The sequence below is a fragment of the Hakea prostrata genome, chromosome 1, assembly GCF_041222555.1.
Source record: "Hakea prostrata isolate BN-2017 chromosome 1, UWA_Hpros_2, whole genome shotgun sequence".
Lineage (NCBI taxonomy): Eukaryota > Viridiplantae > Streptophyta > Magnoliopsida > Proteales > Proteaceae > Hakea > Hakea prostrata.
This window is the reverse complement of record NC_142600.1, coordinates 5,848,312-5,861,777: the sequence shown is the minus strand read 5'-3', so window position 1 is coordinate 5,861,777 and position 13,466 is coordinate 5,848,312. Positions and strand designations below refer to the sequence as shown.

The 13,466-nt window shown below is 38.7% G+C and overlaps 1 protein-coding gene across 1 annotated transcript in view; it reads right to left on the bottom strand.

The window, feature by feature from the left end:
* Positions 1-1,838: 1,838 nt before the first annotated feature.
* Positions 1,839-13,466, bottom strand: part of LOC149026952 (TOM1-like protein 3) — a 28,536-nt gene continuing 16,908 nt past the window's right edge. The window contains 8 exon segments of the mRNA XM_089157527.1: positions 1,839-2,549; positions 2,552-2,955; positions 3,062-3,253; positions 3,337-3,422; positions 4,411-4,492; positions 9,052-9,215; positions 9,740-9,853; positions 9,960-10,058. Coding sequence (XP_089013653.1) covers positions 2,326-2,549; positions 2,552-2,955; positions 3,062-3,253; positions 3,337-3,422; positions 4,411-4,492; positions 9,052-9,215; positions 9,740-9,853; positions 9,960-10,058 — 1,365 coding nt within the window. The 3' untranslated portion in view covers positions 1,839-2,325.

Below are 13,466 nucleotides of genomic sequence, written 5' to 3'. Positions count from 1 at the left end.
GAGAATCTGTTGGATGTCATACAGAGAATTAGTTCAAATCTTAAGGAGAGACGTAGTTTCTTGTTGGAGAACCAAAGGTTAGTGCCATCTACCTGCTGTTCTTTGTAGCATAACAGCATCGTAGTTCAAGTCTGCACATATACTTAATCTTGTCTTCTACAACAATCCCCCACTCTCTCCTCCAATGATAAATCTTTCTAAGAACATCTTTTATACTTTTGAGCTGGTGTTACTCCGGCCTTCTTGTATCTGAAATTGTTAAAGACCACCCATGTTTCTGAGTTATTCTTTCCTTATGACATGTCTGATCAGGAAAGATGATAATTTAATCCCAAGCAAAAAATGAAAACCAAGAAGAAACCACAAACCACCCCTCCCCTCTCTTCTTCCTTTTTTTTATGAAGAGCAACCTTGTATTAAGAGATTTGTTTCTGAATGAAAGGTTTGATTCTGGTTTGTCTATAGGCAGATACTAATATCCAATATGCTAGTAGCATGCATTTGTGAACTGTCACCTTTTTCCCTTATGCTTTGTCCTATTCTTTTGTTTTGGTTTGGTTTGGTTTGGTTTTTGAGGGGCAATATCCAGCTGATCCAGGTGGATGTTCTGAATGGGTTAGACTGAAGTTTGGGGAAATTGCTTGGGTGCTGCGTAATTAATGCACATCACATGCAGCGAACGGTCAATATTTCGATCTTGACCGAGATTTCAATCTCGACCGTCTATTTTTCAGAAGTGTGAAAACCATCCATTTCCAAAAAGTGTGTTTTCACACTTTTGAGAAACGGATGGTTGAGATCGAATTCTTGGTCGAGATCTCAATCTTGACTGTTCGTAGTTGAAAAGAAGATGCTGAGATGAATGAAGGGCAAAACTTGAAGTTACAATGTGCAAACCAGCCTTTGTACCAATGGAATACTGTTGAGGAACAGCCTTGAGAGAATTCTAGTTCAGACTTGTTAGATGAAGAACTTGGGAAGGAGTGATATGATGAAAGACGGTGCAACGTTCGTATAATGTAAATTTGAAAAGTAATTCTCCCTAAGATGTACGGGGTTATCGCCTTATTGGTAATTTTCCCTGAAACAAATGTTTATAATGTAACTTTCTTTTATTGAATTGAGAGACGGGGTTACCAACCGCTTTTAACTTATTTTTTAAGAAAGAAAAGGAATTGTCAAAATCATTTTCTCTTTTTTCTTTTTTGGGTAAATGTGTCAAAATCATTATCATTAGTGATGCAAATGAGAGGGACAAAATCATGGATGTGTTAAGCTTGACTGCATTACAATGATATTAAATTTTTGAGCTTAATTCTACAATCTGAAGCATGTTGATGTTGGTTTCGGAGTTAACCGTGTCGGCTAAAATTGGGTGAAAATTATTAGAGAATAAGTTTAATAGACAAGGGTAGATGAAGTTTTCTCACTCTATTAAATATAAGGGTATAATGGTCTTTATAAGTGTACAATTAACCATCCCAACAGAATAAAACCTTTGTGTGTTTTTTAAATTAAGTGGAGTGTCAGTACTTTAAGAACTCTATTTTGAGTTGTCTGTACAATTTGCTCTAAATATTTTTTTTGCCTAACAACTGAATTGAGTTTTTTTGTGTGGTAATACAATTGAATTGAATCAGATACATGAATTCATGCAAAGGGACAGCCACCGTGTACGTATATTATGAGTTTAGAAATTAAGAAATGATCTTCAATATGCATTCTCACTGACCTTTTCATTACTGTAAAAGCATCAAGGTCATGAGGCACCAGGTATCCCAGAGACAACAAATCAAACCTGAGATATTTCAAATGTAATCAATTTGCTTCAATTTCCAGACATACCCAATAGGTAAAATCGCATGGACAACCCTCGATGTGGCAGAACCTTGATTCGGAATAGCATTTGCCAGACTAGAAAAACTATAACCTCGCACATATACATCTTGGATTTGACCATACAATAATAAAATTTCTATGAAGAAACTTAAAAAGTTGGGAAAAGGTTGTTTTTGAAGAGGAGAAAAACAGGATAATATGCTGAACCTGAGCATACAGAAAGAAAACAAAGCTATAATACATGGACTCCCATCTCGAATGAAGAATACACCTCTTTGACAACATTGGGGCAACCAAAACTAGAAGCCAACCCCGTTTCACCAATCTTATAAACTAACCCACAGGCAAACATGTCAAAACCTGAATCAAACAACATAGATAAACGAACTCCCATCTACATTTATTTAACGAAAGCCACATGACACAATAAGCATGCATGCGTGCAACCTATGCCTAATTGAGTAATCGAGAACACTTGACTAAAGTTCAATATGACCTATTACTATCAGGTTTAGATGAAGAAGAGGGCTTGGACTTTGCAAAGTCAACCAACTCTTTGAAGAGGGCATCCTCTGGTTTTGTCGACGAGGTGGTTGAGTCCTGAGACTTTGTCTTCCCATGACTGAGGGAAAGACTCTGCGTCCGTCCAACTAATCCATCATATGAAAGTCCTGATCCACTACCATTAGGTGAAGCACCAGGTGGCACAGCATGCTGTTGTCGAAAAACTGTTGTCTCTGATTATATTTAGCAGGTGGGGGTGGCAACAGGGTCGGAGATTGGACATCCCAAGGGGCTGGGGGTAGTTTCTCAGTTGACTTTGCAGTTTGAAGAGGTTCATCATACTTCGGCAGCTCAGATAACTTGGAAGAAGAGGTTGAGTCCTTTGCATATGAGGGAGGAGGTGGAGAGCTTGTCTGTGAGTTGTCGAAATGAAAAGGGACTCCAGAAGGCTTAGACTCCGACACATCACCACTGAGATAGTCAACCATGCCAGCATCCGTATTAACTGGCCATTTTGATGAAGGCGGAGGAGGAAGGAGTGGGCTAACGCGCTGTTCATCTTTACCATTGCTAGGTCTCCTAGACAGCCCTTGTGCATTTTCCCTTGAAGATCTGCAGTAGTTAGTAGCATTAAGCTATGTGACCTTCAAAACATGAAAAATAGGATTTGGAGGCTTGAACCCTTGAACAGAGGATCCACACCATAAAAACAATTCACCTGTGAGCTAGCTGGGAAAAATCATCTTCTGACTCATCATCCTCATGGCTGACATTCACAAGAGGTGCAAATGAGGTTTCTGTCTCTCCACCCACCACAGTTGGGGTTCCTTTCACTATATCATCATGCCGGGTCAGCACGCGCTGCAGTTCATCATTCAGTGCCAGACCTTGGCATAGAAGCTCTTCATCTCTGAAATGCAAGCACCATAAATTTAAAGTTTCAGCAATTTTGAAAAATGGAAAACCTACAGAAGATTTGAAGCCACTACATACGCTGAACTGTTAACCAGAATCATCACACGCTTCTGATAAGACTTGCACTGGTCTACAAAGTCAACTATCAGATCTTGCTTCACACCCTACACCAAAGATAGAAAATCAGGAGGGAGACAACTAAACCTTCAAAAACTTTAATTCTGATTGGAATATCTTGTCATTATTCAAGGAATGAATTAAATCCCCTTAACCAAAAAAAAAAGAATTAAATCCCAAGAGAATATCTCACATTCAAAAATATGCTGTGAGCCCAAACAATGATATTGCCTAATGATTCTTTAACCCATCAAAACTAGAAGTTTGTCAGCAGCCAACTTTGCCATTGTCAATTTCTAGAGAAGCATCGACTCAAAATATTACCTCTTTCTATTACATTGAAGCTATATACTGAGAAGAAGAGGAAGAGTGGAGTGGCACAAAGAAGCAGTATCAGACCAGTTGAATTGGTTCCGGTCCAAGGGGTTTTGACCCAACAAGAGTTGGAGTTAATTTAATTAAGCATTTTAATTCAGTTTTAGTTTTAGTCTTCTATTTGTTTTAGCATTTCAATATAAGAGTGTTTCAGCTGTCGGTTTGGATTTTGTTTGACTTTGATTCCAACTAGGATTTGTGTTTTATTTCCTTTAAATAGAATGTATTAGGATAAAGTTTTCAGAATGAACAGAGATAAGCTGCGTTAGTTTGTTTGTGAGCTTTCCCTCCTGTCTCTACTTCCCCCTTCTTCCCCTTCCTATTCTCCTAATTCTCCTTCCATTACAGCCCACTGTTGCAAACCTATTATACGCCTACATCAGACAATGCATCATTTCAAATGGAAGCTTCATACTATAGTAAATGTGCATCTATTTTAATAAATTCTATGGATTTCAGGACAACAGAATATCTGAATATCAAATGAGATTGTGCTGGTAGAAAACAACAATAAGAGAAAAACCCTTTGCATTCTTAAGAAAATAAATTTAGCAAAACAATGAAAAAGCAATTAGATCAGATCTCTAAAACAGAAAATTTGAAGAACTGAGAGCCTCATCCTCTAGTATTCTTCAAAGCAAACCAAAAAGAAACAAGTACCTCTGGAGTTTTTGGATCCAATGCATTAAGCATATCCGTTAACACATCTACTAATCCATGAGCATTTTGAATCTCAGGCAAGCTGCATTAAAGGCAATCAGGGGAAACAAAATGTAACTAAAACCCTGTCTTCATGCAAGTAAAATACACAGAGCAAAAGAAACGGGTAAAATTTGATCAGAAAGAAGAAAGAACTAATTAAACAGGAATATAACTAAAGACTGAGAAGTAATGGTCAAAGAACAAACAGAAAGTGACTTAAACACACTTCCAAGCTAGAATGGTGCAGGGCTGAAGACATACTCTCAAAAAAAGAAACCCAGGGGGTCAAGCACCAATGAATGGCTTAGGGATATGACCCAAATCAGTCCATGGCTTCATGGGCCAGGACTACTCCAGAGGATTAGAGTCAGCTACATATTATGGTCTTCATGGGCTAGAACTAAGCCCAAGTCTTGTCTAACATGACTTGAAACTTGAGAAATATCTTAGTGTCAACTGTCAATAAAAGAGGGGGAAAACATCCTCTTCTGTGCACAACACTGCCCCAAACAAGTGGCTGAGAAAACTTAAAAATTAAAAAAGTATTGAGGATCTTTTTTTAATTCAAAATTGAATCTTTAATCACAACTTTCTATTTAGCATATAAGTGCACTGCTGCGGACAACAGAGGATTTTTTTTTTTCCATAAAAGAGGCTACAATGTGAAAATAAGAAACCCCATTTTCAAAGGAGCTTTCCTTTTTCAAGAGTTGGGCAGTGGTTGAGTCAATATTAGGTTTGAGTTAAAAATCTTGTTGATGGGTGATTAGATATTAGTTGGTTGATGTATTTAATATCCATGTCTCCAGATTGGCTATCTACTTAGGAGGGTTGATCACCTCACCCATTAACTAAATCATTTTTTTCTTTTGTGAGTCATTCATCTTTATGAAGAAACCTTGTGTTTGATCAACAACCGATCCAATCAATCCAATTTGCAATGCTAAGCCTGTGTTACTTTATTGTTCTCATTGTTCTCTCATTTCCCTCATCCATTAACATATCATTGTAATGATCTATTTTCCATTTTTAGCTGCTTATCAGACCGGTCCATCCATTTGAAATCATAATTTCAGGGTGTCTTGTTCATCTGTAATTGGTAATCTTCACTTCAGGCTAGTTTAATTTTGAAGTACAGTTCTGCTCCTCTTGTGAAATGTGCCCAGTTGTTATGATGTTTATTCTAAAGTTATCCTCGAGAGATCAGTTTCAAATCAGTTCTACATATGATGTGAACCAAATTCAGGGTTTAGCTTTTAGGAATGTTGTCCTAGAATTGGGCACACTCCATGACCCTCTTGTCAGGGAACCAGCAGTCTTCTAGAGCTGTAGAAACCTTTAATTAAGGGTTCTTGAGGGAAATAGGGTTTTCAAAGGTGCCTAGAAGGTCATGGCCAGGCTTAGGATTGAAGGAATTTGGGTTTTCGGGATTAATACTATGCAGTAACTTAGGTTTCAGACCCGGGAATTAAGTCTGGGATTAGGTTTCAGGGTGTTAAGGCTGAATAGAGAAGTCTAAGGTTGGTGGTTGCTGTAATGTCATTCTGGAATTGTATTTCAAAGATTTGGGAATAGGAAATGAGGCTTTAGGGTTATGGTTAGGCTAGGGGAAGGGCTGGTGTTTTTGTTACAGTTTCAGGTTATCCTAGTAGGTTTAGGCTTATTTTGATGTATCCTACTTGGGTTAGGAGTTAGGACTCTTTAAGAAAGTCAACTATGGCCAGAGGGTGGTAGGTTGGGGGTGGGATATAACAATCTAAAGGGGTTTGAAGTTTGGTTGGGGAATTTGGGAGCTATTAGGTTTCTAGTAAAGTAAGGATTTTTCGGTTTCTAGAGGTTGAAGATGAATTACAGAAAATTTGAAAACCAAATAGATGAAGGCATTCAATGAAACTAAAAGTACGGATAAGGGGAAACGAAAGGTGTGATCCTATAGGTCAAGGGAGAACAGGAAGTGGTTTAGGGAATCTAGGGCTAAAGGGGGAAGGGATATGCTGTTGTCACAAGGATGACGGGAGGGGCTGGGTATGGTTGCTTGGGCTAGGGGGAGGGAGAAGGGGGCTAAAAAGGTGTGGGGGTGATTTAACCACGATTTAGGGTTAGGGGATGTGTGAATGTTTCCCTAAAATTAGGGTTAGCCCAAAATTCTTTCCTTTTTGAACCAACAAATATTGAACTAAACCTGGGAAAAGAAGATTCTTAGCAAATCTGAATGGTTAAGCTTGGGGAAATTGGGGTTTTGGGATGAGATTGGGATTAACAAAAATTTAAATGGGTTATAGAAATTGAAAAGAAAATGAGTTCAGGATTTAAAGAGGATCATAGGGACAAGTTAGGATTTGTATGGGTTGGTTTGGGATGATTAATTAGGGTTTTAACAAAATCACTATGGATTGAAACAAAGAAGCATGGGGTGTGTTTAGTGGTACTCATAATTACCCCATCATAATTACCCGTGCCGAAAGGGAAGTTTGGGTATCGAGAGGTTTAGGGATGTTAGAGGTTGGTTCTTGGGTGTAGGACTGATTCTGGGTAGGTAGGTCTCTTGAGATCTTGCTTCTCTTCTAGATCTTTCTTTCTCTTTTCTTTTCTACTGCTGCTGGAGGATCCAAAAGGGGAAAAAAATGTGTTTGGGGGGGGGGGTTGGAAGGGAGAAAGAGGAGGGGGAGGGATGCCACAAGGGTGGGGAGGGATTTCTTGGTTGCTGCGATGGGAGGAGAAATGGGGGGATGGAAACTGTGGGCAAGCGGAGAGAGGGGAGGGGCTGTACTTAACTGATTTTGACTTGGAAGCTGCTGTTGGTGTTGAATTGCTGTTGGAGATGGACTGAACTTGCCAAATCTTGAAGAAGATGACTCCCAAAAACCGTTGTGGCCCTCCCAAAAAGACCACGACTCAATTCCCTCAAAATTCAGATTCTTTGTATACAATTCAACTTGCTCTACAATGAGATGGGATGGGCTATATGAAGCTTTACAATTGGAGGGAAAAGACTCAAAACTCTAGCTTGGAAACCTTACTTGACTCAACTAGGAATCCTTTATAGACTAGGATCTCCTTTACTACTCGATAAATGAAAAAATAAATGACAACCGCAAATAAAAGAAACTAACTTGCAAAACTAGCTAATTATCCAAAAGGAATCTTAATTTGAAAGAGATTCCAACTGGGACTCAAAATACTAACCCATTTAAAGAAATAAAATTAGATATGGACTTCCAAAAGTAGAACAAAATTATGAGACTAAAAAACATCAAAAGAAGCAAGGAACTGACCAAAATACCCCTGGTAGGGTTCGATCAGCCCACTAAGTGCGCCACTTTGGCTTGGGATAAGGGCCCAAGTTATGGGTCGCTAGGGAGACAAGGCCTGCTTACGTCAGGGGGTACACTGTACTTGAGAATGGGGAAAGGCTCCTGGAGATCGAAGAAGCTTGCAGTAGATGGAAGAAACTGTATAAAATAACACACTTGAAGTAGATGCAGGCCCCCTCTAGAGAACCCACAACCTCTCTGGACTGCTGGTAGGGCCATAGGACACTGGCAAGCCCTTTCGGCCCTCATTAGGTGCTCCTGGAAACAGTTTACATCAACTTAACATCTGATTTTACATTATTGGTCCTTCCAAAGCTACAATTTGTTCTCCATGAAAAGATCTTGTTTGGCTATTGATTTGATCATTCAAATACAGCACTACATTACAGACCCATACTGTGACTGCACACCCCCGCTAGAGATCCCCTCTCTCTCTCTCTCTCTCTCTCTCTCTCTCTCTCTCTCTCTCTCTCTCTCCACACACACACACACACACACACACACAGTCCCCTCAAAAGGGAATGTCTAGACTCACTCCCCTGGAATATTTTGAGGTTCTTACAACTTTTCAGGGCGTGTTTCACACAAATTTGACTCATTGGAGTAATTCTTCAGTTTTTTATACCATCATGGAGTGTTTTTCTCAAAATCAAACTCAATCATGAGAATAAGAATCATCACTAGGTCATTTTTGTGTGGATCAACTAAGGAAGGTGTTCATGAGTGTAAGGACCAGAGCAGCAATCGAAGGAAAATCACTGTAGTATATCAGAAGTTACACCAAATTTACCCTAAATCTCAAGCTTCTTATCTCATCCATAACCCTTTACATTTGAGTTTGTCTCTCAATCTCCGTACTATATCAGATGTTACACCAAATTTAACCTAAATCTCAAGCTTTTTATCTCATCCACAACCATTCACATTTTAGTTTGTCTCTCAATCTCCCCCTTCCACAATTGAATACATGCCTTAGCAGCTAATTAATGAAGCCAATCCCTAGCTGGCACATTAAGAATTGGGCTGGCTAATCTCAAGTTGTGAGTGGTTGAGATAGCAGTTGTCTGCTCAGTTCGTAACATGATGCCTTTCCTGGCACTTGAGCCAATGAAAAGTACCCGATTTCAACCAAAAAAAATATTATGCAGAACATCACTCTCCAACAAAAAAGAAAAGCACAAGAATAGAAAAAGCAAAAAGAAGCTGTATGAATTGTGATGGTAAAAGAATCATAATCTGAGAACAAAGAAACCTGTGAAAATAGTAACAGAAAAGGTCACGGTACCTGAGACCAGATGCATCAGAATGAAGAGAAGCTTCCACAGCTGGATCATTATACACTGGAGCAGGCTCATACATTGGAGCAGAATGAACTGTTGGCTGAGTTGGGGGTGGAGTAAACAAGGGTACACTGTTCTCTGCTCGGGGTGGGAATTCTACTCCAGCAGACTGTCAATTGTTGTTCAAAAAAATCAATTTCTACAACTTTTAACTCTAATGAATCATAGTGAAAATATTATTTTCCAATCAACGTGACAAGGCAACTTATTCATTATCTTGCACTAAACTAGCAATGTATCAGGGAACCGAGCTTCATACAAAGAAATTTGATAATATCATAATATACTAGAAACATGATTCAGAGCAACCAGCACATCAGAAATACAATGACAATAACTAAAATGAATGCATACACAACCGTATTAATCGACAGACATGCAACAGAGCAGAAATTACATTCTGTAAAGGGGACAAATAGTAGCAGAAAAAACAGCAGCAAATCAAGATAGTAACTGAAAGAAAATGTAAAGCACCAAGACCCTAATATAATCATAATGATAACTAGGCAATACAATGAACATAGTACAACAATAGAAAATATAAGTAATATTGCCGAAAATGTGGTGTAGACATGTTGAAACCCAAATATCAACTTATCACAATGCAAACAAGGAAAAGGTTAAAACAAGCACCCTTAGCTCATGGTACGCAGCATAGAACTGGGGATATCTTCCTCCAGATCCCCCAAAAGCTTCTTGCCAAGTATCTATCAAAATCAGTATCTTTTCTCTCACATTTAAGTCGGGCTGCAGGTCGGAGTTTTTGAAAATATTAGCACATTGAAAAAATATATTGAGAGAAAAAAAATAGAACATAGAACTTGATGGCGAAGATTAAAAGGAAAAAAGAAACCTTCTTCTTCACTATTTTGACCATTTCATGTAATATATCACGCTCAATGATCTGATGAAATATACTCTCTCCACAATTTTTGCTAAGGGTCTCTAGCACCTGGATCATCAAATATCGGATACAAACATGAGAACTACAGAAAAAATGCTTAACACCTTATACATCCATGATGTTTTAGATTTTTTTTAATTTTTTTTTAAACCTAGCAAGCAAGTGAATGATTTAGCTGATGCAAAATACAAGCAGTTCTACATATAAAGGAGACAAAGGAGGGGGAATTTCCAATTGATAAATCTTCCAGGAGAAAAGAACTATCTTTGAGATTTAATGACACAGAATTGACATTTTTAAGGAAAGATTCAAATAGATGAAAAAAGTACTTATTTAAATTTGTATTTAAATTGTAGTATCCAGTATCTTGGGATGCTGTCAGTTTTAACGATCAACTTTCGTGCAGTTTAACAGCTAGCCAAAATGGAAGAGTTGTTTACTAGAATCCACTTACAAGATTCTTGGCAAAATACTCTAGGTACAAGGCCAAAGCATCCAGATCACATCCGATAAGAACCCCCTATCAATCCTTAAATTCAATGTATGAATTCCCCCCTTGCAACTAGCTCAGGCCTCGGTAGTCTTCTGTGGTTTCCTTCACAGCATCGGAATCCCACACCACAGTACACACATTCACAATCACAACCACACACACGCACATTTGAGCTCAGACTTAGGGTTAAACTTCATCCGAAAGTCAGTTTCAACCACTGGAACAGAAAAGAACTATTCTAGCTTAACCTCATCGGACATAGCCACAGACCACTGCAAATGGAAAGGTAAACAAAACTTGAAGAAGACTGCATTTGGATTAACACATCAATACTGAAATCAATGAACAATAAAACGCCATTACAGTGCTTCCCCCAATCTAAATACCTATCTACTTGCCCCAGCCGAGGGTCTTCCCCTGAATCCCCTCACCATGAGCTATGCTCGCCTACTCCTTCACCAAATTCTCCTCCCCTCTTATATCTTCCCTCCTTTCCCCTAATGTACCCCCCCAAAAAAATCCTAACTACCTACCTTTTATTCCTGCCTAAAATCCCAAGATACAAGTGGCTGCCCCCCAATGAAACCTTGCCAATTGTCCCTGTCCTTTTGCTCACTTATTCCCCCACATGTCCACTGTATTTGATCCCCTGTGTCCCCACCTATATGCTGCAATGTACAGCCCCTTGGTTATCAGAGTCTCATCAACATCACGCTCTTATTTTTTATTTCACCTGACCAATTTAGTTTTTAGAAACCTTAATCTTAGCGATGGCCTTCAATTAGGGCTAAATAAAAAGGATAAAAGGAGCTCCTGGTTTATACTGCCACAAAATTTTGCTTATTGTTCCCCTATTTGTTTGATCCTTTTCTACCTATTACGACCTTGAATAGAGCTGATTGAAAGGCAACGATCCATGTAGTAGACCACATTTAGTTCGGACAAGGCTGAGTTGTTGACCCTGTTATCACTGTTTGATCCTGTTGTGGGGTAGGGTCTATCGGGTGGTTTTTTGAATAATGATCCCAACTAAAAGTGAACTGAAAATCTGTGACACCCTTGGTTAGATTAACAAGGTTGTGATGGTTTTAGTGGGTAAGTGGTTTGGTTGTTTTGGAGATATCTAGAGTTATGGCATGTACAGATGGATGGGACAGGTTCTTCAGATATGGGAAGAAAAGTTGTTGGCTTGGATAGAGTCTAGCACTAATGGCTTAGATTCTACTCTCCAACTTTCAATGGTACTGGATGGTGAAACTTGGAAATATTAAGAATCTTGATTTTGGAGGGGAAAATGGTGACAAACACAAGAAGGGGCAGGTCTGGATATGGCCGGATGGTTTGGGCTTAAATTAGGATCGAGGAGGTAAGGTGGTGAACTGATGGCTGCAGTTTGAGGAGAAAGTGATGGCTGATTGCTGAGCTACAGAAACTCTTGAATTGGGGTGGAAAGAGGGGTTCACATCAGAAATTAAGAGAGAATGAGAGGTGGGTTGTAGGCTGCCAATTCTACCTGAATGGAGCCTTTTAGATGGGGAGATTCAAATGTAGAATGAAGGACAAACTCTGTTCTTCAACCACAGCAGGTTTCTAGGCTTGATTTCACCTTAGAACCCATCTTCAGTAGATCTTCAATAACAACTGAGCACATCCAGAACTAACACAAGCACGAGGGGATACTCAAAAGAAAAGCTCGGTTAATCGATATTCAATTCGTTTTCTTCCCATCAAGTGGAGGGGTCTATTTTATACAAACCTTGGCTGGAATTCCTAATCTAACTTAAATTCCCAGCCTTAATCTAACTTCAATTCTAACAACACAAGGTCTTTATAATTAGACATGTAGAACAACAACTACAATAAGCCTTGTCCCAACTAAATGGGGTCGGCTACATGGATTCTTGCTTTCCAATCAGTTCTATTTGAGGTCATGCTAGATACAAGGCCTAAGCTATGCATATCCTTTCTCACCACTTCTCTTAAGGTTATCTTAGGTCTACCCCTAGCTCTTCTAGTTCCTTCAATCTGAATTATATCACTTCTCCGTAAAAGGGCATTTATAAGTCTCCATTGAACATGGTCATGCCACCTCAAACGACTTTCCCAAAACTTATCACTTATGGGAGCAACTCCCAGACCAACTCTAATATGATCATTCCTTATCTTATCCTTCCTAGTTTTGCCACTCATCCATTTTAGCATTCTCAATTCTGCTACACTGAGTTTATTTATATGATTTTTTTTAATAGCCTAACACTTTGCACCATACATCATAGCTGGTCAAACGACAGTCATATAGAACTTTCCTTTAAGCTTTAATGGAATACGTTAATCACATAAGACACTAGACACACTTCTCTACTTCATCCACCCTATTTTAATTCTTTGGGAAACATCATCCTCAAAATCATATCTTTTATTTATGATGATTGAACCTAGATACCTAAAAGAATCACTGTGAGGAATCTCCTTATCGTCAAGTTTCACCACCTCATCGTCTGCCCGATTATGACTAAAGTTACAAACTAGATATTCTATCTTCGTTCTACTTAGTTTAAAACCTCTTGATTTCAAAGCTGCTCTCCATGATTCTAACTTAGTATTAATCTCCACTTGAGTCTCATCTATCAACACAATATCATCAGCAAAAAGCATACACCAAGGGACCTCATCTTGAATGTCTTCAGTTAATTCATCCATTACAAGTGCAAATAAATATGGGCTTAAAGTTGATCATTGATGTAGCCCAATTGTAATTGGGAATTGATTACTTTGTCCCCCCACTGTTCTTACACTCGTCACTGAACCATCATACATATCCTTAACTATGTTTACATATTTACTTGCAATACTTCTTTTCTCTAGTACTTGCCAAATTAACGCTCTAGGAACTCTATCATAAGTTTTTTCTAGGTCAATTAATACTATATGAAGGTCTTTCCTACATTCTCCATACCTTTCCA